General features: G+C 45.3%; 2 protein-coding genes and 1 long non-coding RNA gene across 6 annotated transcripts; 1 reads left to right on the top strand and 2 right to left on the bottom strand.

Moving 5' to 3' along the window:
• Positions 1–4: 4 nt before the first annotated feature.
• Positions 5–2953, bottom strand: LOC143272432 (uncharacterized). The gene is made up of 2 exons (XM_076567278.1): positions 2772–2953; positions 5–1945 (listed from the first exon to the last, which is right to left on the bottom strand). The coding sequence occupies exons 1-2, from the start codon at positions 2927–2929 to the stop codon at positions 1690–1692; spliced, it is 414 nt and encodes a 137-aa protein (XP_076423393.1). The 5' UTR covers positions 2930–2953; the 3' UTR covers positions 5–1689.
• LOC143272433 (uncharacterized) lies at positions 5–3217 on the bottom strand. The gene is made up of 2 exons (XR_013049974.1): positions 2953–3217; positions 5–1213 (listed from the first exon to the last, which is right to left on the bottom strand). It is a non-coding gene; the product is annotated as an uncharacterized LOC143272433 (long non-coding RNA).
• Positions 3218–8947: 5730 nt separating this feature from the next.
• Cnbp (CCHC-type zinc finger nucleic acid binding protein) lies at positions 8948–18738 on the top strand. Of its 4 annotated transcripts, none has more exons than XM_042274538.2 (5): positions 8948–9114; positions 16102–16218; positions 16338–16430; positions 16591–16789; positions 17679–18738. In XM_042274538.2, the coding sequence occupies exons 2-5, from the start codon at positions 16116–16118 to the stop codon at positions 17794–17796; spliced, it is 513 nt and encodes a 170-aa protein (XP_042130472.1). In that variant the 5' UTR covers positions 8948–9114; positions 16102–16115; the 3' UTR covers positions 17797–18738. The 4 variants fall into 4 exon arrangements, with proteins under 4 accessions (XP_042130472.1, XP_042130470.1, XP_042130469.1 ...); XM_042274536.2 differs by having other exon boundaries at positions 16102–16239; XM_042274535.2 differs by having other exon boundaries at positions 8956–9114; positions 16102–16239; positions 16588–16789.
• The last annotated feature ends 7090 nt before the right edge of the window (positions 18739–25828 follow it).

Below are 25828 nucleotides of genomic sequence, written 5' to 3'. Positions count from 1 at the left end.
CAGATCAGATGCAAAAGCAAGAGGGTTTATTTAGACCAGGTACCTGGGGCGAAGTCTCTTGGAGGACTTGCGCGCTTTCCTAGGGCAAGGGGGACTTTTTATGGGATCCCAGGGGCAGAGGCGCGGTTACAGAAGCGAGAAGCATAGTTACAGGGTCCCTATTGGTTGTTTCAAAGAAGGCCAGGGTGAACTTGGGGTCATATGTGTGTGGCTGATTTGGCCTTGTCCAGGCCAGCTGCTTATTCCTCAAGGCCAGGGGCCCGCCATAAAATATCAACTGTCTTACTCCCAAGGCTGCTGACCACAGTTATCTCTCTCAAGGCTGGCCATAGCTATCTCTGTCAAGGCCGGGTAGCTGGCTATGGCTGTGAACTCCTGTTTTTCTGATTCCTGCAGAATGGCGTTTCTAAGGCCAAGTTATTGGGGGGGGCATAACATCGGCCCAACGCCCCATATCCTCATAATGGAGCGGGGGTCTTTCATTCCCCCATTTTCTTTTGTACCAAATGAAATCTTTCATTTTAGGATGGAGAATAAGGGGTTAGCTCTATCTCTGACTGTCTGAGCCTCTGATATTGTTTGGTTAGGATCAAAGCCTGGGCAACAGAAACCTTATCCTTGATGAATTGCACCAATCTGTTGAGGATGTATGACCCAAACAATAAAATGAGCAGGAGGACGATTAGGGGGCCCATAATGGTGGAGACAAGGGTCATAAACCACGGTGACCTTTGGAACTATCTTTTAAATCATTTTTGTTGAGCATGGCTACTTGGAGCTGTCTGAATTGGCCGGTCTCCATAAGGGCTGCAGTCCCTGTATCTACCCCAGCAGCTATTTTGTTTATGGTAATTTTTTTCCAGTAACAGGGCCAGCGTCAGGGAAACAGGCTCTCTGGTGATGTCCCTCCTTATGTCAGGAGGACTATTAGGGGGATCAAGGGGACCCCCGGGTGAGTCTTATCTTTAGTGGGTTTGGAGAGCGTTGAACTAGATGTCTCGGTGCCCTCAGCTTCGTCGGGTTCCTTGGCAGTCTTTACATGTGACGTGTGGACCCAAGCCGCTGTCCCGTCAACCTCGGCTCTAGGTTCCTGGATTGATGGCGTCGGACCTAGACAGAGTCCCCAATCTTGAATGGGTGAGGCATCACCGGGCGGTTCAGTTGCTCCCGGCAGGCAGGGGTTTTTGCACCGTCTTTTGCATCAATTGGAGGGCTAGTGGCAAAAGAGGAGATATCAGAGTAAAGGAAATTTACAATTGGTGGGGGAGCCCCATACATGATCTCGAACGGGGTTAGGCCATGAGGCCCAGGAGTGTTCCGGGCTCGGTAAAGGGCTAGGGGGAGTAGGAGCACCCAATCTCTAGTGCCAGTTGCAAGCGTTAATTTGGTTAAAGTCTCCTTAATGGTTTTATTTGCACGTTCTACCTGTCCTGAGCTCTGGGGGCTGTATGCACAATGAAGTTTCCAATCGATCCCCCGTAGCCTGGCCACCTCCTGACTTACCTGGGAGACGAAGGCGGGCCCATTGTCTGACCCCAATATCTGGGGTATTCCATACCTGGGAAAGATGTCATCTAGGAGTTTTTTGGTTACCACGTTAGTGGTCTTTTTTTCTTGGTAGGCAAGGCCTCTGTCCATCTATGATGTAAGCGTGTCGCTCGGGGCTTTATTTCGCCCCCATTTTCTTTGTTAGTTCCTGGTCCTCCGGGCTTCCGCCATCCGGAGGGCCTGGGTCAGCGCGATCAGCTCTGCCTTTTGGGCCGATGTTCCAGGTGGCAGTGGTGAGGTCCAAACTATCTCCGATTCGGTGGTGACGGCTGCTCCAGTCCTCCGTTCTCTTTCTTGGAGGAAGCTGTTCCCATCCATGAACCAGGCAGCAGGGTTGCGGGGTTGAGGGAGACAACTGGTCTGCACACCATTCGATCTGAGGGCTGCTGGACCAGAGCTTTTACCGCATGGGAGGATAACACAGTTAATGGCTGTCCCAAAGTCAGTTTCCCTGCATCCTTGAGCAAAACAGCAATGGCTACCACATGTAGACAGGGGGGCGGGCCATCCTGCAGCTACCGGGCTTTCATGGCCCCAGTCTCTGTATCAACATTTCTTTTGCAAAGCCTGAGTTCTCGTCCACGAACAGTTTAAAGGGCTAGGACTTGTAGGGGGCTCCCTTTGGGTCCTGTCCAGATGTCAGCTGAACCTTTTTTTTTTTTTTTTTTTTTTTCGGTGGTCCTTTGATACCTCCTGTTACCTGTGGCCCCCTGGACCAAAGCTGTGCGGTCATTGAGAGAGCCTCCGGTATGGGTCAGGACTGAATGTTGAGCCCCGGTGTCCACTAGGAAGGTCACTGGCTGCCCCCTAATCTTGAGAGTTATCCTAGGTCGGGGGGAGGGGGTCTCCTGGCCTTGACCTCCCCAATCTTCCAGATTGAGGACCCTTGGCTTAGGTCTCCGAGACCCTTGAGGCTTTTTTTTGATCAGTCACGAGCCCAATGTCCTCTCTGTTTACAGTAAGCACTTTGTCTTTGTCAAGCAGTGTTCTTTTTTTGATCTCCCGTCCTAACTTCCTAACTCCCTCTCTGACCTGTCCCTGAGACATTACAGTGGCCAGGACTTTTTTGTTTGTTTTTCCTCTCCCTCCGTGTCTCTCTAAGTTCTTTTTTTAAAAACGCGCTGCCGGCGTCTCTTTCTGGTAACCTGAGCCCAATCGGTAGGGGGTTAGAGCCCCTGGAGACCCGCTAAGAGCAACTGGCCAGAGATGTAGGTGTTCCCTACCTTCGCTGCTTTGTCCCGCCTTTCTCGTAGGCGACCGGCAATTGGGGAGGAAGCAGGAACTCATCCTCCGCTGTTTGGGGGCCGCTGCAGGAGCCGCCGGTCCCTCCGGCGCTGTCGGGGGGGTTGTAACACTCGGGGCGGGGTGACTCGGCGTCCATGGGTGACGCCGCCCCCTAGTCACCTTTCCCATATTGGGCCGGAGCCGGTCGTGGCACATCGCTGTGGGTCGCCGGCCAGGGGGCGGTCCCTCGCCGACCCCATCCCCGGCCCCGCCTGCGTGTCCCTGCCACATCCCGTGTCCGCCTGCGCCGCCGCTGCCGACTGTGCCGCTCGGCCGCCCATCGCGCTATCCACCGCCCCTCCGAGCGAGCGGCTGTGGGGCGTTGCCGGGACCAAGGCCGCCTGCGCCGCCGCTGGCTCCCCGCCGCCCGGGTCCGGCTGGTCGCCGGCCCCGCCCCTGGCCCCGCCTGTGTCGCCGCGGGCCTCCGCCGCCCGGGTCCCGGCCAGCCGCGCTGGGGGCCGCCGCGCGCGCGCGCGCGCCGCCGGAGGGCAGGTCCGAGCCCGAGTAGGCGCGGGTGCGGCCGTTGGCGGCGGGGCCACTCTGCTTGGTGCCCATGTCCGCGCCGCCCCGGGCCTCCGCGATCAGATTCCCCTGGTCTGCACCAGCTCCAAGTCCGCTGTTAGGCGCCACGCGGAAAACCACGGCCCGGCGGGGCGGACTCCTCCGCCCGCACGGGAGACATGGACAGCCGGGGAGAGCGGGGAGTGAGGGGAGCCCCCCCCAGCGCCGTCCCGGACCCCCGCGACCGCGCCGCGGCCGCGCGGACGGGAGGAGGCGCGGGGAGCTCCGGCACCCGCCGCCGCCACCGCCATCACCGCTGACGGCCTGCGGGGACTGGGCAGGGGGCGTCCCGGCGCCCTAGCTTCCCGGCAGCCCTGCCTGCGCGTTTCCTTTTCCCGCACCCGCCTGCAAGCCTGCCCGCGCGCCCGCCTGCGCCGGAGCAGCGGCCCGCGGGGAGAGGAAAAGACTTGCTGGTGTGGGGTTAGGGAGGAACAGGGAGTGGGAGGGATCCGCCGATCTGGCTTCCTCGGCTCCGGGATTCGGCGAGCGCTGCTGCCGCCGGGGGGCTGAGGGGAAGAGAAACGGCTTAACCCATGGGGGAGGTTCTGTTGTCAGGAGTCTCCACATGGCAATGTATGGGACCTGGTCCGGGTGGCCATGGGGACTGGAAGCAAAAACTTTTTTTTTTTTCCACCTGTGAAATAAGACTGAGGTTAAAGGTTTCCTGACGAGGCCATCCTACATCCATTTTAACCCAATCGGCCTCGCAAAGAGTGATCTATTTTTTTTTTTTCTTGATTACGACTCCTTTGTTGTTGGCTCGTGTCTTTCTTTACGTCTGACCAGTGTTTAAGCATGAGGCTCAAGGGGGTGATGACAGTCTGTCCTATGGCTGTTTTTAAGAGGAGAACGGTTAAACAGAAAACAAAAAAAAACGACAGACCAATATAAATAAGACTAAAACTCGCTGCGCGGCTTCGGTTCCAAACCGAAAGCAAAACCAGAAAAACCGTGCCCCCAGAGGGGTCTTCAGACCGTGCCACAGAGGGCACTTCAGATGAACCGTGGAACGTCTTCCAGGTTCCCAGATTCCCCTAGGACGTCTCCCAGGGTTCAGTGGCGAAGTCCAGACCCGTCGGTCCCCCCTTTCAGATCCACTGACACAGACAGATTATCAGACGCAGGCGCGGAGACAAACAAACAACATTTAACACTCAGACAAACAGACAACCCTCAGACTGGACAGGGATGACATAAATCAAGGCCGGCCGGCTTACCTCCTGATGGTGGGTCGGTGGTCCCAGGGAGGGGTCTCAATCCCCGTACGGGCCACCAAATGAAAGACCCCCGGCTGAGATCTTTCTCCGGGAGAGACCCCAAACCCAAGGAACACACCGAAACCACAGATCAGATGCAAAAGCAAGAGGGTTTATTTAGACCAGGTACCTGGGGCGAAGTCTCTTGGAGGACTTGCGCGCTTTCCTAGGGCAAGGGGGACTTTTTATGGGATCCCAGGGGCAGAGGCGCGGTTACAGAAGCGAGAAGCATAGTTACAGGGTCCCTATTGGTTGTTTCAAAGAAGGCCAGGGTGAACTTGGGGTCATATGTGTGTGGCTGATTTGGCCTTGTCCAGGCCAGCTGCTTATTCCTCAAGGCCAGGGGCCCGCCATAAAATATCAACTGTCTTACTCCCAAGGCTGCTGACCACAGTTATCTCTCTCAAGGCTGGCCATAGCTATCTCTGTCAAGGCCGGGTAGCTGGCTATGGCTGTGAACTCCTGTTTTTCTGATTCCTGCAGAATGGCGTTTCTAAGGCCAAGTTATTGGGGGGGGCATAACATCGGCCCAACGCCCCATATCCTCATAATGGAGCGGGGGTCTTTCAAAACATTTTATGTGTGATTGTATTTAGAATGGTAAATTAGAAACAAGCCATAAAATTATATTTTAGCCTGGTATGGTGTTGCACACGCCTTTAATATGAGAAAAAAAAAAAAAAAGAGCCAAAGGCAAGCAAATCTCTGTGAGTTTGAGACCAGCCAAGACTACATAGTGAGACCCTGTTTCAAAAGCAAAAAGCAGTTATGGTTCTGGAGCAAGAGAGGCACCCAGTCTGGACTTGGGACATAGCCTCGGCTTATCCGTGCTCATTGCTTGAACTTGAGATGACAATGCTTGTCTGCAATTGCTTTATCTCAAGACACTGTCAAGGCTGGATGTGGTGGTGTGTGCCTGTAACCCCAGCACTTGGGCAATGGAGGCAGGAGGATCAAGAGTTCGAGGTCATCTTCTGCTACCCAGGGAGTTTGAAGCCATCCCGTGCTTGGAGGCTTGGTCTCAAACAAACGAAAAGACTCAAAGATAGGAAAGAAAAGATAATATATTATAAGAATAAATCAGATCAGGGAGAGGAAATCTATATATCTACAAAGCTGTGTAAACTTCCCATTAAGAAACAAATGAAATAAAACCTGCTATTTTACTATTTGTAAATCTGATATTATAGCTTAATCAATTGCTAAGGATTTATTCAACATGACTGGAAATGTCATCTTTTTATGCTGACTATGAAAACATTTTGATGCATCATTTTTGTTTAAAAGTTTAAAAATAGCACTGGTTCTTAAAATCATGCATTCACATGTTCATAATTGTTGCTTTTTTATTAATACTGTATTAAACACAAATTGCTAAATGTTTTACAATGATGAGTAATGTTGATTTGAACCTAGGTTTCATGTCTCTCAATCATTCATAGCCTTGGAACTGAAAGAATCCACTGAGATAATATCCTAGCAAAACAGGAGCTCAAGCCAGGCCGTGGTGCACGACTTTGATCCCAGCACTTGGGAGGCAGCGGAAGGCAAATCTCTAAATTCAAGGTCAGCCTGGACTACAGAGCCACGTTCCAACACAGCCAGGGCTACACAGAGAAATCCTGTCTCAGAAAACCAAAAAAGAAATTAATAAAGACAAAACAAACAAACAAAAAACAGTAGTTCAAGTCTACCTAGTCATCAAAAGAATGAAGAGTACTAGCAAGAAGTATTCATCCTCATTTTACCTTTTAAATTTTTTTAGGTTTATGTGTATGGATGTTTTGGTAGCATGCATGCCTGGGTACCATGCAGGTGCAGTGTCTGTGGAGGCAAAAAGAAAGTTTTGTATATCCTTTGGAACTGGAGTTATATACAACAAAATGCCATGTGGGTGCTGGTAATTGAGTCTGGGTCCTCTGGAAGATGAGCCAGTGTTCTTTACATCTGAGCTCTCTCTCCAGACATTTTTTTTTTTAAGATTTATTTATTTATTATGTGTTTGTTTGTTTTGGTACTGGGTATTGGAAACCAGGACCTCACACATGCCAAGCACTCTACCATTGAGTCTGCCATTCAACTTCCATAGATTTCTGCATTTTTAATTAAATGGGGGAAAAAAAGATTTATGAAGCCAGGCATGGTGGTACAAGTTTATTATCCCAGAACTCTGGGGGAGATGCAGGTGGATCTCTGTGAGTTCAAGGCTAGCCTGGCCTACATAGAGAGTTCCATGACAACCATGGCTATGTAGAGACCCTGACTCAAATAAAAGCAACAAAAAGACTGATGTGGCTGGGTGTATTTATGTGTGTGGTGATGTTGTGTTCCCCAAAATATTGTGCACCCTAATAAACTTATCTGGGGTCAGAGAACAGAACAGCCACTAGATATACAGGCCAGAAAATGGTGGCACACATGCCTTTAATCCTAGCATTCCAGAGGCAGAGATCTGTCTGGATCTCTGTGAGTTCAAAGCCACACTGGAAACAGCTACATGGTAACAAGAGCCTTTAATCCCAGGAAGTGATGGCAGGAAGCAGAAAGGTATTTAAGGCATGAGGATGAAGAACTAGAGCTGGTTAAGCTTTCAGGCTTTTGAGCAGCAGTTCAGCTAAGATCCATTTGGATGAGGACACAGAAGCTTCCAGTCTGAGGAAACAGGATCAGCTGAGGAATTGCCAAGGTGAGGTGGCTGTGGCTTGTTTTGCTTCTCTGATCTTCTAGCATTCACCCCAATACAGGTATTGTTTTTACTAATAAGACCTCTTAAGATTTATGCTACATATGTGTACCTTCTAAGATAGAGGGCATTAGATCCTCTGGGACTGGAGTTACAGATAGTTGTTAACAGTATGAGCTGAATTCTGGTCCTCTGCAAGAGCAGCATGTGGGGGTTGGGGGGGGGGTGGTTCTTTTGTTGTTGGTGGTAGTGGTGGAATTTTTTTTGTTTTTGTTGTTGGTTTTGTTTTTGAGATAAGGCCTCACTATGGTTGAAGATTTTGTTTGGTGGGGCTAGAGATGAAATCCAGAGCATTGTACAAGCAAGGCAAATGTTCTACTACTAAACTGTATTTCCATCCCAAGGATCTTACCATGTAGCTATAGCTGGCCTGGAACTTGCTATGTAGATCAGGATGAACTTGGACTGACAGAGATCCTACTGCTTCTAATTCCCAAGTACAAGGGGTTAAAAGTATGTGCCACCATGCCTGGCTGCAAGTGCTCTTAACTATTAAGTCATTTCTGCAGGCCCATATCTAAGTTTAAAGATTTAAGTCATTAGTGGGAACATAGTCCATTGTTGGGACACAGCAGTCACAATATGGCTAACCTTGATAAGTGTATTAATATTTAGACAAATTTTAGTGCCTTTTGGAACTCAGGCGACTTGAGACTCTTCCAGCTTTTTCATGTTGGAAATAAAAATTCATTCCAAAATTGGACAGAGTTCTAGAATGTTTTAGTTTACATAGAACAATTTTTGGGGGGTGGGGTGGGGTGGTAGTACTACTGGGGATTAAACCCAGGACTTGAAAACTTACATGAAAGACTTCTGGTTTGAAGGCCTACGACTACACACAGAATCTCTCTATTAGAGATACCGCCAAACTGGAGGTCATCCCTAAACGGAGCAGCCTAGGTCAATGACTTTCCTGGCCTCCTGTCTCACCCATAAATCCTATGGATGTCACCCATTACGGATCACAAGGAGTGTTGTGACACACGTCTCGGCAGTAGCACCCTGTCACCATCTTTCACCCTCCTTAGGCATTTTCTTTTGGGAGGATCGTAATCCAGGGGCCCTAGCAGCGCGATGGCTGGTTATCATCAGGAGGCACAAAAACCAAACGCATCTCACTGGGCGTAACGATGGCCACAGCCACTTCCGTGACCAGGCTACCACGACCTTCCCCCAAACTTAAGAATGTGTATTCTGGAAACCTGGCCTGCTTCTGAGCGCCACCGGCTTAGGGGGCGCCGGGCAGGGGGGGTTGGCTCCCGCAAGCCGCGACCACCGCCCGGGACAATAGAACACAGCTGGCGGGAGCGGTTACTCGGAGTTGGGGGAAGGCCAGCCAAGGCTCGAGGGACGAACCGCCTGCAGGAAACCAGCGAAACCAGCCCTGCAACTCCCGAGTCCCCGCTACGGGCGGGAAGGCCACGCGCCGGGGCACGGCGGAAGAGGCGGGGCGTGGAGGCGGAGCTCGCCCCGCCCCATGCCGCCCTCGCGCCAGGCCGCGCTCCCCGCGGGCGATTCTGATTGGCCGGCTCAGTCCCCTGCGCTGATTGGACGCGTGGGCGAGGCGGAGGAGAGCCGTGCGCAGCGGCGTGTGTGGGGCCGTGTGCAGACCCGCGTGTGGCGCAGGCAAGGACCCTGAAAATAAACAGCCGCTGCTGTGCGAGTCGCCTTCCTGGGCCTGGGTCCGAGTCTCCACCGCTGTGGGCAGCTCAGACGCCGAAGGTGAGGGACGAGGGTGGAGGCGGCGCAGTGGAGGATGCGGGGTTGGCGCGGCCGAGACCGACGCGGGGCCGGAGCTGCGAGGCGCGATGGCGGCCGCACCTTGGCCTGTTCCCTGCTGCGTCAGGCGCGGGGCTCGGCCTGGCTGCCGCCTGGGCCTTGGTTTCCCGCCCGCCGCTGATGAGCGGCCGTGGTGGCCGTCCTTCGGCGGGGGGACTAAGAGCCGGTGCGTGGGGGGGGCCTTGCTCGGTGCCCGCGGCCGCGCAGGCCGCAGGCGTGCGACGACGAGGCCCGGCGCCCTTGGGGCCGAGGCGAAGGGGGTCGTGGGCGGGCCTAGCGCCCGGGGCCAGTGTGGCGGGAACTCCTGGGACGACCGGGCGTTGTGCGGGCAGGGGCGCCTGGCGGCGGCGGAGGCCCGCAGGCCGACCGCCGGGTGGAGGCCTGGCGGGCCATGTGCCAGCGGCTGCGGGGCCTCTGGAACCGACCCGTGACGAAGCCCGCGCACGCCGCTGTAAGGCTCAGGAGTCTGGATTCGGTTTTCCATACTGCCAGCCTTTATTCCAACTGATTTCTTGGTCATTTGTAGTCCTAAACGGCTGCTTCTACTCTGTGGCTCAAAAGAAACTACTTTCTCCCGGATCGATACGATTCAAGTCTTAGGTCCTCAAACTCTATGACGGGGCGGGCGGAGGTGGGAAGGATTCCCAGTTTGTCAGGCCTTGAAGGCCATCTCGGCGTCAGAAGTCTTTGCCAATATTTCTCGGGTTAAACGGATATAAATTACAAGCAAGCCTCGGAAGTAGGATTGGCAAAGGTGAATCTTAGATTTTCATTAGCGTGAAAACCTGTTTTAGAACGGTCTGATCGACCCCGTTTGGGTTTGGGTGTTGATTTTATAGGGTAAAGCTTTAGCTTGTTGCCACATGTCAAGCACATGGCTTCAGCTACCAGACCCTTTCAGAGGAAGTGACTACATCTGGTCTTGAGGTGGGGGTGGGGGTCTTGGGGGAAGGAAACATCGCACAGCAATCGTCTGATTTCAAGATTTTGCAATATTCTTGAGGACACAAAACAGCCAAGACACTCAACTTATCTGCATTAAAGTAAAAGGGAATTAAGTTATATCCCATTTTTGCCCCCAAATTAAGTTTTAGGAGATAAAAATCCCCATTTCCTGTTGTTTGACCGAGTTTTGGAGAGAGTTACTCCAATAATTTAATCTTTGGGTTAAAATTTCCAGGTTAGCCATTTGCTCCTGATATATATTGAATGTAAGTAAGATTTAAAAAAGACAGATGAGCTGTAGTACCCTATCTCGCAATACTTTAATTCTAAAAAAAACTATTTTTAAAAAATTACCGTGGTTAAAATGCAAGTTATCAAATTGTAACTCCCATAGTTCTAGGTACTTTTTTTCCAGCTTGTTAAGCTTGCTTCTTGTCTACAAGGAACTCTCTGTTTACTGGACTATAAAGGGAATAATTTATTGGAATCCCAAGGGCTGAATTAAAGGCTTAATTTTACCCCCAAATTACAGCTCCTGGCAACAGGTTTTAAAAACCTAACAGTATTGTACCTATGTACTTACCTCCTACTTCATATTTAAAAATTCTTGTATTTGAATTATTCCTTTTCATATTGATAGCAAGAGATAATGTATTTCAAACAGATGTGCAGTCTGTAAAATGTTTTAAATTAAATGAGTGGAAGACCAAGGGCTTATATTCTGGCAGTTGAACAACTGCAGTGGGCAAAAATAACTTTTAAAGTATTAAAAAATTTTGTAATGATTTATGACGATTCTTTTGGCCTTTTTAGAACCTAATAAAATTATTTGGTAAATCACTGCTGGAATGATTGCTCCGTTAGGTAAATACTTGCCCAGAGAGTTTGCCTTCCTCTTCCTAGCCTCCTGACAGTAAGTTGAGAGCCAGAAGACTAATACCAAGGCATCCTGGCCAGCTATGTGGAGAATGCTCTTTTCCATACTGCCTCACTTAATGGGCCTCTAATTCTGGCAGTGTCTAATTTCAGGTTGTTAAATACTTGGGATAATAAAGTGAACTTAGGTCTCAAATACAGATTGCAAATCTGAATTTGCAATTTGTACATTAGGAATATAAGCCAGGTGTGATGGTATAGGGCTATTTCATCCCAGCACTTGGGAGGATGGGCAGGATTGTAAATAAATTTGAGGCCTGCCTGGTTTGTTTTGAAAGGGCAGGGAATCCAGGAGTGGTGGCACACTCCTTTAATCCCTGAACTCAGGAGCCTGAGGCCCATCTCTCAATTCAAGGACAGCCTCCTATACCTAATAAGTACCAGGCCAGCAAAGGCTTTCCGAGACCCTATTTCCAAACTGGGGGGAGGGAGGGAAGAAATAACAAGGGTTACAAGAATCACCTGGAGTTGAGTCTATAGTTACAAATGAGGGTTTTTAGCTAGTGAAATTAAGTTGAGTGCTTGTGTGTGTTTGACAAGGTTTAAGAGAAAAAAGATTTTGGTTAAAAATCAAGAAATCTCTGTGAAAGATTACTGGGAATAAATTTAAAATGACTCCAGAGTCTTAACTGTTTAGTTTTTATTTCATTTATCTAAAAGAGGGAATACTTTTGTGCATTGGAATTCAGATAATATATAAGAAGCATGTATGTATATGTTTCTTATCACTATCACATAACCTTAATTTTACAGAGATTTAGAGGCAAACTGTTGATATCTTGTTAGAACTAGGGTCTGCCTGTATGGTTTTAGTAGGTAAGTCACTTGTTCTCTGTTCTTTTTGTTTTTGTTTTGTTTCTTTCTCTTTTGTTGTTTTGTTTTAGTGAGACGGGTATCTTTGGCTGTCCTGGAACTCTAGACCAGTTTGGCATTCAACTCAGATACACCTGCCTCTGTCCCCCAAGTGCTGGAATTAAAGGCGTGCACCACCACGCCTGGCCACCTTGTTCCTTTATTAAAGGGAGCAAGAATACATACCTTGGAGAGTGGTTAACATAATAGATTATATATTTATGGCTGACATCTTAGGTACTCAGCTATTAATCAAGACCTTGCACAGGTAGTCAGGACAGGCAGAAATGAAATGGATGTAATTAAGCAAGGTTGGGTAGTGAATTGTAGGGTAAAACAGTCCCTCCCAGCTCTTAAGCTATTTTTCATCATGGTAGCCAAAATCAGGTAACACACACACTGTATCTTGCTTCCTTTTACTAGATCTAGTTTATTTTTTTAAAGATTTATTTATTATGTATACAATGTTCTGCTTCTACTTGCATATATCCCTTCAGGCCAGAAGAGGGCACCAGATCTCATTATTGATGGTTTTGAGCCACCATGTGGTTGCCGGGAATTGAACTCAGGACCTCTGGAAGAACAGCCAGTGCTCTTAACCTCTGAGCCATCTCTCCAGCCCTATATCTATCTAGTTTATTAACAATGGAGTGTGTGGTAGTGTGGTACCAAGTCAATTTACTGGTGAATAATATGAAGTGAGTATGTTCAGAAGGCAAGAACTGCGCTATGGTCTAGGTATAGCAACCCTGATAAGGCAGGGATAATCCCCTGCTTGGGAAAAATTGATCCAGAGCATACAAATGAATGTAAACCACTGTGGTTGGAAAGCCAGGTGAAATAGTAAAGATAGCTCGTTACATACTTGTTGAGGGCTGGGATTCTCTTCGTTATTCCTATTATATAATATGAATGCATTTTCTAGGAGGTAGTTATGATTTTTTTTTTCTGTTGAGGTTCCTTAGTGGCACTCTACCCCTGAGCTACAGCCTAGAGATGATTGTTTTATTTATTAGAATTCCTATTAGTCTTGACTGTATATAGTTTATATATATAGTTTTGGTATAGATGTGTTACTGAAAATGAAGACAAATAGCCAAAAGTTTTGTTATTTAATCTGTAAAGCCTGGGCATGTTCAAAAATCTGTAAAATAAGCAAACTTAGTTTAGCATACCTGACACCTAAGTGAGTCTTTTTCAAACTTACCTGGCAGTAAGTTACTTGATCACTGTCCTTTTTTGAGTGGCATGTTTTACCTCATCTTTAATTGTGGTTTATGTCATGACAAAGTGATACTTAGAATTGAGGCATAGAGTGGCACAAAAATTAGCTCAGCAGTTAAAGGTACTTGTTGCACAAATCAGATACCTGAGCTTGATGCCTGGAATCCCTGTGAAGAATCCCTGTGAAGGTTGAATTTAGAGAGCTGACATATGGAAGTGGTCTTCTGACTGCAGGATGTGACCTTCCCTGCCAAGTACATTTTTTTTGTGTGTGTGTCTATGTGCCTACATGAGTTCATGTGTACCATGTGCATGCAGAGTTGCCTAGAGGACAGAAGGAGGGTATCAGGTCCTCTGCTAGATCGATAAATGATCTTAACCACTAAGTCATCTCCAGCCCGTGTATATAATGCTTCTGCCTCCCCACCCCTCTTTTGAGACAAGGTTTCATGTAGCCAGTGCTGGCTTTGCACTGATCCTCTTTCCTCTGCCTCCCAAGTGCTGGAATTGCAAGCTAGTACCACCATACCTGGCTTTATTTTCTATAATTCTAATTTTGAAAAGATACTTGATTTCTAATACAGAATTCAGTCGGTATTTCTGGTAAACTTCATCACTTTCATCTAGGAAATTGACTTTAAAACAAGAAGCTTGAGTTTGTGAGAGTTTGAACCACACAAATCTGAGTTCCAATATATCTGTAAATAGCCTGACTTGAAGACTTAGGATACCTCGATTATACAGGGGTCATAAAGCTTTAACAGATGTTTGAAACTGAGCACCTATAAAGTAAAGGGATAACAGCCATGGGGGGGGGTGTGTGTGGCTGGAGTAGTCCATATTGCCTCCCATTCAAATCCAGATTCTCCTTCAGTGTCATTGCTCCCACCTAGCCATGTGTCTTTGAGGTAACAGGTGCTTACCCTAGTTAACTAGTTAGCCTGGGTTTAACCATGGTTCTTCTCCCCACCCCCCAGCTGAGGACCAAACTCAGGGCCTTGTTCTTTCAAGGCAAGTGCTCTACTGCTAAGCTAAATCCCCAGCCCCAACTATGGTTCTAGAATCTTTTATGCTTCCAAGATACATCTGTGCAGCATAGTTGATAACTAGGTTATTAGCAAAAGGAAGCAAACAAGCAAATCTCCTGTTGCCTAACAGCGGTGGAATGAGTGTTCTGGGTTTGGGGTTGATTTTTGTTGAGACCTAGTCTCACCATGTAACTGCTAGATTGTTCTAAATATTCAAGATCATCCTGCCTCAGCCTCCATATGCTGTGATTTTAAGAATGTACCTGCCACTGTGCCTGATAATTGGGGGTTGTGTTGTGTTTCTTTCTCTCTCTCTCTCAAGTTTTTTTTATATTTTTCTGTGTGTAGCCCTGGGGATAGAACACAGGACTTCAAGAATTTTAGACAAGTGCTATACTAAACTACAGTCCTAGCCCATATTGTTTTTGTTTCATATTGATATTTTGTGTAGCACTTTATGATTGAAATCCTACAAAGGTCTGAGTTCTTAGGCTAATAAAAAGAGCTTGCATGACAAGTTACAGTAAGATGGAGACCTGGGTGCTGGCTCATTTTAGTTTTCATGGTGGAAATTTTTCAGCTTTTCCAGGGTTGTTAGATGATAATAATAACTTTTTTTCCGCCTAGAACTTTCTTGGTTTACTCTCTCTACTAGCACTATATGACTGTTGGTCTGCATGGTTGTGTGTGCCATGTGCATACCTGGTGCTAGTAGAGGCCGGAAGAGGGTGTCCAGTGTCATAACTGCTGAGCCATCTTTCTGGCCTGGAATTAGGTTTTGGTTTTAACAGAGTGAGCCTTGGTTCATATTAGAAGCAAAAGCCTTGGCTCCTAAAAATCTACCTTCATAAGATCATACCTGTGATTTGAGAAAACTTCAGTTACAAGTGACTGTACCCTTAATGAGTATGTAATTGAAAACATTACCACATTTAAATTAGAGATAAAGTAACTTATGATGGAAAACATTTATTTAATACTTTACTGTTGGTATTTAAGTAGATTGGGTTGGGTCTATATAAGATACACAGTTGCACAAAGCAGAAAGGACTTAAGACTTCTCCACTGTCCCCCAAAGCCATGCTATATAACTATTCAGAGGATCACTATATGGTATGCTGTAGTGATTCAAAGGTGAACCACTTGGCCTCAGCCCTCCACTAAGCATTGTTAGTGTGATTTGGCAGCTGTTAATAAGTGCTCCAGATTTTAATACAAATTCCGAGCTGGGAAATGTGTTCAGGTTTTCTTAATACACTTGGTATTGAAGTGGCTCTTAAAAGTTAGAAAAGGGTGTGACAAGTGAGGGGACTGCAGAGAAATCTAATAGTCACAAGTAGTGAAAGTCATAATTTTCAGCTGTGTTTTTAGTTTTTATGGGGAATGATCAAAATCTCTAAAGACATATAACTAGATGGATTTATTTGTATATACGATGATGTACTTGAGTTGCCTGGCCAAAGAGAGAAGCCAACTTGCATGTACATTATAGACTACTGAGCTCACTGACTATGGGTTGACCTTTGATTTCACCTTTTTGGGAAAGAATCTGAATATATATAGCCCAGGGTGACCTAGAACTCAGGATTCTCAGCTACTGTTCTTAGCTTGAATTTTTAAATTGGTGTTTCTTGGCAAAAGTAAGCCTCTTGTTTTTCTTTTTTGAGATTAAACTTCCTTGGGTACTAGGTGTACACATAACAGTCATGCTGGCAAAACACTCAGGTAAAAAAAAAATCTGGACCTAGATATGTGAGGTATTACTGGGGTTATTAACATAAGCATGTTAATCCATATATGCCTCATTTAGAAATTGTACAGTTTTACGGTTTTTCATTTGCATATGTTAGTAGGTATGTAAATAACAAGTAAATAGAGATGGGTGTTATTCTAGCCACTATAAAGTAATTCCAAGTGTTTGATGTTGTTTTTTAATATTCCAAAGCTCTAACTGCAGCTATGAGCAGCAACGAATGCTTCAAGTGTGGACGATCTGGCCACTGGGCCAGGGAATGCCCTACTGGTGGAGGTCGGGGTCGTGGAATGAGAAGCCGCGGCAGAGGTGGTTTTACCTCGGATAGAGGTATTTTTGTCGAATAAAAAATTTTGAAGCACTCCAGAATTCATTAATACCAAGACTGGCCTGATTATCCCAATTCTTTTTGTTTCTGCTTAAAATAGGGTTCCAGTTTGTTTCCTCGTCTCTTCCTGATATCTGTTACCGCTGTGGTGAGTCTGGTCATCTTGCCAAGGATTGTGATCTTCAGGAGGATGGTAAGTATTTAACACTTCATACTCTGGGAGAGATGTGTGCCTACACACAGCCTTGTGATGTTTTCTAGCTTAGAGGGTTTTATAGTACGTGGTTTAAAGCATAGCATTACTTTGTAAAGGTTTTATAGTCTTGGTCTGCTTCTTTTCCTTATTGTTGAAGCCTGCTATAACTGCGGTAGAGGTGGCCACATTGCCAAGGACTGCAAGGAGCCCAAGAGAGAGCGAGAGCAATGCTGCTACAACTGTGGCAAGCCAGGCCATCTGGCTCGTGACTGTGACCACGCGGATGAGCAGAAGTGCTATTCTTGTGGTGAATTTGGACATATTCAAAAAGACTGCACCAAGGTGAAGTGCTATAGGTGAGTCATCACGTTGGTGCTGGGGGGGGGGGCAAATCTCCATTGTAGATGTTTGTGGAGGTGTTGTCAAAGGGAGTCGGGCGGCTTATCAGTGAGTGCATTTGGTGAAAGTGAGAATAGCTTGTGAACTTGGTTCTCCATCCATGGGGTGGGTTCTGGGGGTGAACGTCAACCTTAGTGGCAGATGACTTGACCCACTGAGCAGTCTCATCTAGACTTTTTTGAGATGATTTTCCCTCCTTTAGGTACTGGGTATTGGGCCTGAGGCCTGAAACCTGGTAGTCAGGCACTGCCACTGAACCTAGATAAAGTGTGCAATATGGGCCAGTGAGGGCCTAGTGGATGTCAAAGTACTTGTGCATGCCTATGTTCTGGCCCTGTATCCCACAATGAAAAGAAACAAACTCCTGGGATTTGTACTCTGATTTCTGTACATGATCTATGGTTTGTGTGTGGTGTAGTTAGTAAGTGCTGTTGGGTGTATGTAAATGAAACCATGGGGATTAATTTACAAATAGCAGACATCTTTGCTAATATTTTGACCTTGGCGATGGTTAATCTCTTATGACTAGGTTTTTGAGAACCTAGTCTTACTCTGTTCTGCTCTTAGTTAAAAAATATAATGACCTAGAATCTTAACTGGGCATGATGCATTAACACCCAGAGTCCTAACCCAAGGCTAGAACTGGTTGTGTTTGAGACCAGCTTTGGCTTATATATGAGACTGTCTTCAAAAAGTAAAGTAGTTTATACATAGTCCTTTTAAAGAAGAAAGAACTTGTGCTGATATTAATAGCTTTTTGTTAGTATTGACCATTGATTTGATAGCAGTTTTATTTGTTCTGAGAAGCAGTGTGAACTGTAATTTATTTACTTATTTGTTTTTTAGGTGTGGTGAAACTGGTCATGTAGCCATCAATTGCAGCAAGACAAGTGAAGTCAACTGTTACCGCTGTGGCGAGTCAGGGCATCTTGCACGGGAATGCACAATTGAGGCTACAGCCTAATTCTTTTCCTTTGTCGCCCCTCCTTTTTCTGATTGATGGTTGTATTATTTTCTCTGAATCCTCTTCACTGGCCAAAGGTTGGCAGATAGAGGCTGTTCCCAGGCCAGTGAGCTTTTCTTGCAGTGTAAAAGGAGGAAAGGGGTGGAAAAAACCGAATTTCTGCATTTAACTACAAAAAAAAAGTTTATGTTTAGTTTGGTAGAGGTGTTATGTATAATGCTTTGTTAAAGAACCCCCTTTCCGTGCCACTGGTGAATAGGGATTAATGAATGGGAAGAGTTCAGTCAGACCAATAAGCCCTTTGGGTTTGAGTGTGTTCCCATGTAGGAGGTAAAACCAATTCTGGAAGCGTCTGGGCTTCCGTAAATAACATTAATTTTTAGCATAATGACGGCCTTGGATTGTCTGACCTCAGTAGCTATTAAATAACATCAAGTAACATCTGTGTCAGGCCCTCATAGAACATACAGTTGAGTGGGAGTAAACTGAAAAGACAAATGTGTTGCTGGCTATGCCAGAGAAATCGGGATAAAAGCCTAACACAGGAGCAGCTTCATCCCATACAAATGGTGATGGCAAAGGTGTAGAACACATTTTTTCAAAGACTAAATCTAAAACCCAGAGTAAACATCGCTCAGAGTTAGCATAATTTGGAGCTATTCAGGAATTGCAGAGAAATGCATTTTCACAGAAATCAAGATGTTATTTTTGTATACTATATCACTTAGAAAACTGTGTTTCATTTGCTGTAATCAGTTTTTAAAAGTCAGATGGAAAAAGCAACTGAAGTCCTAGAAAATAGAAAATGTAATTTTAAACTATTCCAATAAAGCTGGAGGAGGAAGGGGAGTTTGACTAAAGTTCCTTTTTGTTTGTTTTGAATTTCATCAATGTATATAGAACAAAATGCCATATTAAAGAGGGGAATGCAGAGGACTGAAAGATGACAGTTTGGACTTTTCTTTCTGTGCTAAATGTCTTCAGTAAGGAAAGCTGGTGCCACAAGAACACAATGGCTCGGGGACTTGGTGCATTTGTAGGACTATAGAAAGTTCTCTGGGTCGGCTAGAGAGAGGTCTAGTGGGTAAAGGCAGTTTTTGCATAAGCTTGGTGACCTGAATTTGGTTCCAACATCCATGTAAAGGTGGAAAGAGAACTGGCTCTCGTTATGCTCTGATTTCACACTTGCTCTAAAGAAAATTCTTTTGACCTGTTGTTACAGTGGTCTTAGTTCTCCGTTCAGTCATTCATAATTCTGAAGGGTCTGAATTGTTAGATTCCTTGCCCCCATCTCTACCCCCAAGAATCATTTGATTTAATGCCTTCACTCTATAGATAATAAAAGCAAGCTATTGGCATGTAGTTTAGGGTTAACCTTAAGCACCCTTCCTACCCCTGCTTTCTGAAATACAATTGGTGGGGTTTTTTTCCAGTTTAGTAGGTAATGGTCCCCCCCTCTCATTACCATGAGATTCTTCACATTGGGTACGTTTTTTTAAATCCTCTTGTAGATAGTTCTGGTCAGTTTGTGATGTCTTACTGTGAGTTGGAGTATCATGGCTATGCTGTGCCTGTGACATATATTTGCTCAGTTTTACACTAAAACTTGGTGTTTCTGCTGAGCAAGTGGTAAATTTATTTCTAAAAGTAGACAGCAGCATAAGGAATGATCTGTTTTAAACATCACTGTTAAATACAGTTAAAGCCTGCCCCCCCCCCCCCCCCAAAAAAAAAAGCCTAGTGGGTAATTGTGCCTGATAACCTCAACCTGGAACCCATGTGAAGGTAGAAACAGAAAACTGGTTTTCACAATGTCTGGTGACCTTCACACAAGCTGTGGCATGCATGCACGTGCACAATAAACCTTGAGGTTTGGGATTTAGTGCACATGTGGTTTCTTTTCAGCCTCTGATCTAAAGTTGCAGTACATAAGGTTTGGAGGTCAAAGGCAATTACCAATTCATACAAACATTCTTGTATATGCTAGACCACATGCTCGGATAACTCAGCCGTAGCCCTTACCTATGTTCTGATACCTTTGGTAAGTAGTTAACCAGTTCTATAGACCACAAGAGTTCCTTTGTAAAATACGGATTACTTTACTCTTGATGGTGTGAGCATGTGTTGTGCAGGTTAGCCCAACTAATATGTAGGAGCAAATTGCTCTATAATTCATGTAGGAATGAGGTTTAATTGGGAAAATTATGTGGTTTAAAAACAAGGATAGCATTGTCTTCATAAATAGTTTTGTGGGATTTAGTTGGGAGTCAGAAGATTAAAACTTTTTTTTTTAAACTGTAGGGTTTATGTGTATGTGTATACATATATGCCAAGGTGTGTGTGAGGACAGATTTGTGGAGTTCTTTCTATCCTACCTTTATGGGTTCTGGGGGTTGACTTCAGCTTATCAGGCTTAGGTGGCAAAGTATCTTTACCTACTAAGCCATTTTGCCAGACTTGAGCAGCTTTTACCTCTACAGAAGCCTGGAGTGTTAATTTATTTTCTTTTTTTTCCGGAGCTGAGGACCAAACCCAGGGCCTTGTGCTTGCTAGGCAAGTGCTCTACCACTGAGCTAAATCCCCAACCCCTCCCTCCCTTTATTTCTTTTCTTTCTTTCTTTTTTTTTTTTTTTTTTTGAGACAGGGTTTCTCTGTAACAGTCCAGGCTGTCCTGGAACTTGCTTTGTAGACCAGGCTGGCCTCAAAATCACAAAGATTTGCCTGCCTCTGCCTCCCGAGTGTTAGGGTTAAAGGCCTGCGCCGCCATGCCCACCTTTGTTTTGTTTTTTTAAAGAAATGTTCTGCCAGCCTCAAAACTTGCCAGTACTAATGCTTTAGCCTCCCATATGCTGGGATTAAAGGTGTGAGCTAACACACCCAATGTTACCTTTTGTTTCCATTTTGAGACAGGCTTGATATATAGCCTTTCCTCGCCCCTAGAAATAAATTTGGAAGCCTGGTTGGTGGTGGTCCATACCTTTAATTCCGGCACTTAGGAGGCAGAGGCAGGTGGAACTCTTGAGTTCCAGGCCAGCCTGGTCTACAAAGCAAGTTTTGGGACACCTAGGACTGTTAATACAGGAACACTGTTGGGGAAAAATTGGTACTCGGAACCTGGTGTGGTGTACACCTTTAATCCCAGCACTTGGAGGCAGAGTTTCTACTTTTTACATTTAACGTCCCTCATGAAAGTATTGCCATGAGTTCAGTTAACTGGGATGTAGGTTTTAGTTTTGTGGTCTTGGTCACCCCCATACACACAGGGTTTCTCTGTGTAGCTTTGGAGCCTGTCTTGGATCTCACTTCATAGACCAGGCTGAACTTGAACTCACAAAGATTCGCCTGGTTCTGCCTCCCTAGTGCTGGGATTAAAGGCCCAGGTAGTTTTGTGGTCTTTATAAATAAAATCATAAGGACGTTGGCTTGGTTTTTGGGTGTGTGTGGAGGGGGAGGGTATTCAAGACAGGGTTTCTCTATATAACAGGTCTGGCTCTCCTGGAACTCAGAGATAAGAGATCTGCCTGCCTCTGCCTCCCGAATGCTTGGATCAAAGACGTGCGCCACCACCGACAACCTGCATCTTATACTTTAAAAGTCCTTTCCCCCTGAGGGACAAATACTCTTAAGTATTTGTGTGGGGAAGAGACGACTCCACAGATAAGAACACAGACTGTTCTCCCAGAAGACCTAGGTTTGGTTCCCATCTGTAACACTAGGTTCCAGGGAATCTGATTTCCTTTGGCCTCCAAAGGCTCTGCACACATTGCACATATATGCAGGTGAAACACCTATAAACAAAAACTACTGGGTTTGTGTCAGGTGCATTTAGTTAACAGAACTCAGAAGGCAGAGCAGGTGAGATGAATTTGAGGCTACTTTGGTCTGAGTGAGTTCCGGGCCTAACAGGCTACGTAGTAAGACCCCTTCTCGGATGAAGAGACACTCGGCAGTTGGCTCCTCTTGCAGAGTACCAGCACCAACATGGCTGGAATGTGAATCACCTGTAATTCCAGTTCCAGAGGATCTAATGCCCTCTTCTGGCCTGCTTGGCACCACACAGTGGTGTTTGTACACATGCAGGCCAAACAGGACGTAAAAAATTTTAAAAACATGCTGCACTGCCTGATGGTTCTGTCTTCCTCAGCATTTTGAAGGCAGAAGTTCAAGGTTAGCTTGATCTATATAGCAAGACTTTCAAAAATGAAAAGATGTGAGATGGCTCAGAAGGGACAGGCACTCTGACCTGAGTTGGATCCCTGGAAGAGAAGAACTGTTCACTGAAAGTTGTCTCTGATCACAAGGATTGTATGCTTGGTCACCTACATGCTTCGTTGGTTGCAGTGATGGGAGTTCATGACATTGGTTCCATCCAAAGCACATATCACTTAATTTTCAAATTTACAGTGCAGCTTTACATGAGAATTTCTTTGGCCAGTACAATAGGTTGTTGGAGCATTGGACTACAAGTTGAACATTGGAAATCCAAGATTAAAAATAGGGCACCAGCTGTTTTCAGAGGTGAAAATTGCATAAAATGCTGTACTAGAAATGTATAAAATCACCTTGGGGAATATGTATAAGGGGCATATGAACCAATTCAATGTCATGATTAGACTTATGATCCACACCCAGAGATAGTATGTTCATACATTGCAAAGATCAAAGTACTTAATGATTCCAAACACCAGATAAGAGTAACTCAGGCTGTAAATTCTGGGAGACAGATTGGATGCCCACAACAGATCTGTCTGCAATGTTGGTTAAAATATTAGAAGCAAAACCTGGAGTTCTTGGCATGCTGAGGAAGAGTTAAATGCATGTATTGGGTGGCTTTTCCTAGGGAGATAAGAACAAATCCAGCTTCATCCTGGGTATGGCACCAGGGACATGTCAAAGAAATAATTCCACCCAAGTCTAGCTTGATGAACCATGAGCTTATTAACATGAGGTTGTGTGACTCAATGGCTTCTGCATCCCTGAAAAGCCCACCCTAGCAGGTGTTATGGAAGCCACATCCTTGTAGCTCCCTGTACAACTGCAGGTAGCTTGGCTTGAGTCAACTGGCTTCAGCGTTTCTTTTTCCAACTTTGGGGAACAAGAGGCCTTGAGAAGCTTGTAACTTGCTTAGTTTTTAAAGCCTCATTTCTTAAGCCTCCCTTTATGAGGGAATGTTTTCAATTAGGAAATAGTCTATAACAACATATTCTGTTACTAGTTTTCCAGTAGTTGGCAGAGTGATTGATTGGTTGACTAGGTTGATAGTCTAAATCCCCATGGTTTTTAAATTCAAAGTTACAAGTATATGGTTTTTCTAGATCATTTTGAGTGCATTGCTCTTGCAGTGTGCTCTAGTATCAATCCAGTGAACAGTTGCAGATGAAGTATTCCCAACAGCTGTTACTCAGAAATGCTCATTTCTACAAATCATAGTCCAAGCTTCCAAGCACTGTATTCTGCCTATATGGATTTAAACCAAAGATCCTATCATAAATAGTTGTTAGTATTAACTAAAATTGGGAATTCAAACACTTGGCTTAAAATGTTCAAAAGTAGGTTTCCAGATGGTTCTAATGTGCCACCAGATTGAAAACTACTGGGTTAGATGACTACAGGTATTCGTGTTGAAGTGGGAATTTCAGAGCAGCTACAGTGCTAATTATCTTAATTACTGTGGTTTCAGGTTTTTTTTCTTTTAATTATTTTGCATGCCTTATAATTTACAGAACTATCCCATGTCTGTCTACATTCAGCCCAACTACAAAGCTGTTGCTCCTAATCACTTAGTAAAATCCTTGTAGTAAACTGTGATATTAGACAGTTAATGCTGAACCATCTGATGGTAAGGTCCATGGTATAGTACTCTGATCTTTAATCTACTACATTTATACTAACTGCCTCAGACAGAAAAGATTTATGAATGAGGCATATTGACCTACTACTTATGAGTCAGCCACATGTGATCACTGGAGCTCTTGGTGGCTTTTTCTGGTCAAGAAATTAGAGTTGGATGTTCAGTACTAGAAGATATTTCTGGCCGATTAAGGGATAATCCTATTTAGGTATATACTAAACATTTTGTATAGTACTTCAATGCAAGATTATATGGGGGCTGGAGAGATGGCTCAGTGGTTGAGAGCACTGACTGCTCTTCCAGAGGATCTGGGTTCAATTCCCAGCACTCATGGCAACTCACAACTGAAACCTCAGCTCCAGGGGATCTGACACCTTCACACTAATGCACATAAAATACATTATTTAAAAAAAAATGTTTATTTGATAAGGTCTCACTATGTATTCCTAGCACTTAGAGATCTGCTTGACTCTGCTTCCTGAGTGCTGAAGTTAAATGTGTCTGTCACCATGTCTAGCAACGATTTCATTACTTTTGTATATGTCTGTATGAGTGATTGCCATTGTGTATAGCTGCTGGCGCCAAAAGAGGACGTCAGATGCTGTAGTGCTGGACTTACAGGTGGTTGTTAGCTGCCCAACATGCATGCTAGGAACTGAACTCAGTCAGGTAAGTCCTCTGGAAGAGTAGCACATACTCTTAACTGCTGAGCCATCTCTCCAGCCCCTTACGTTTTATTAATTTTTTTATATGTGTGTGGGTGTTTGCCTACGTGTATATCTGTGCATCATATGTGTGCCTGGTGCCCATGGATGGCAGAAGAGGACACTGGATCTCCTGGAACTGAAGCCATGTAGGTGCTAGGAACTGAACACAGAACACAAGTCCTTTGAACGAGCAGCTTTCCCCCCCTCCAAATTGAAGCAAGCTTTTAATTAAAAATTTATAGACTGACCAAAATGGAATTTGGTCAGGACCACTCCATAGAAACTTTCCAGCTGAGTGAGTGGCCCCAAGGCACATGTTGTTGGGGCTTATATTCCCCAAATCCATAGGCTACCTTTTCCATGAAGCTTTTTTGTTTTCAAGAACTACAACTCCCAGCATTCCAGGAAGTTACCTCGTCCTTGGGCAGATGGGGCCTACAGGTTAATTTAGGGTATAACATTTCTACCTGAAGTTGTATCCTGGGTCAAATCCTTGATTCTATGACGGGTACCAGTTTACATTTGGATCTAATAACCATTAGCTTAATGGTACCCAAGCAGGACTTATCATTTAGTTATTATATCAATAGTGTAAGAAAGAGCCAACAGTAATTAGCAGTGGAAGAAGGGCCAAAGGCCCTGTGATGGATATCTTGGTTCTGCATAAAGGATGCCAAGTATCCTATTGTATTATAGACCTATTTGTTAATGAATTTATTTGTTGATAAATGACATATCAATTAGCATTATAGATAGCCATTTTGTCACCTATGTCAGGGAGTTTCCTTTTTACTTAGTGTTTTCAGCCTGTTAAGGGGAGCAGAGACAATGTACTCTCTTCTTTCACTACTTCCAGCTGGGGCACTGGTTGTCAGGGCCCAGGAAAGGTGTAAGACTAGTCAAAGGCTGGGCAATGGGACAATTATCAGAAGCATCTGATTAGTTGATCCAGGTGAAAGGACAGGAAGCAATCACATCTGCTAGACTGGTTTACATCAGCAAGTCAAGCTCAGCAGCTTACAGTTTGCAGGTGCTTTCCTGATAGTGTCTGTCAGCCATGTGAAAGTCTGCTGAGACAAATAGAGACTAGGGAAGGAAGTTGAAAATTCAAGAACTTAAAGAAAAACCTTATCGCCTTTAATCCCAGCACTTGGGAAGCAGAGCCAGGTGGATCTCTGTGAGTTCGAGGCCAGCCTGGACTACCAAGTGAATTCCAGGAAAAGGCGCAAAGCTACACAGAGAAACCCTGTCTCGAAAAACCACAAAAAAAAAAAAAAAAAAAAAAACCAAACCAACAAACAAAAACAAAACCCTTATATTTGGAACTTTCTTGTTTGACCTGTGACAGATGGATCCAAGTCTTACTGTGCAAGAGTAACCAATGTTCTCAGTCACTGCTGAGACATCTCTCCAGCCTCTTAACTAAAATTTAAAATCAGGTCAACAGTGACAGAAATGACTGGAATAGTACTGA

Source organism: Peromyscus maniculatus, chromosome 3 (genome assembly GCF_049852395.1).
Source record: "Peromyscus maniculatus bairdii isolate BWxNUB_F1_BW_parent chromosome 3, HU_Pman_BW_mat_3.1, whole genome shotgun sequence".
In the NCBI taxonomy this organism is placed as follows: Eukaryota; Metazoa; Chordata; class Mammalia; order Rodentia; family Cricetidae; genus Peromyscus; species Peromyscus maniculatus.
This window is presented reverse-complemented; position numbering and strand designations above follow the sequence as displayed.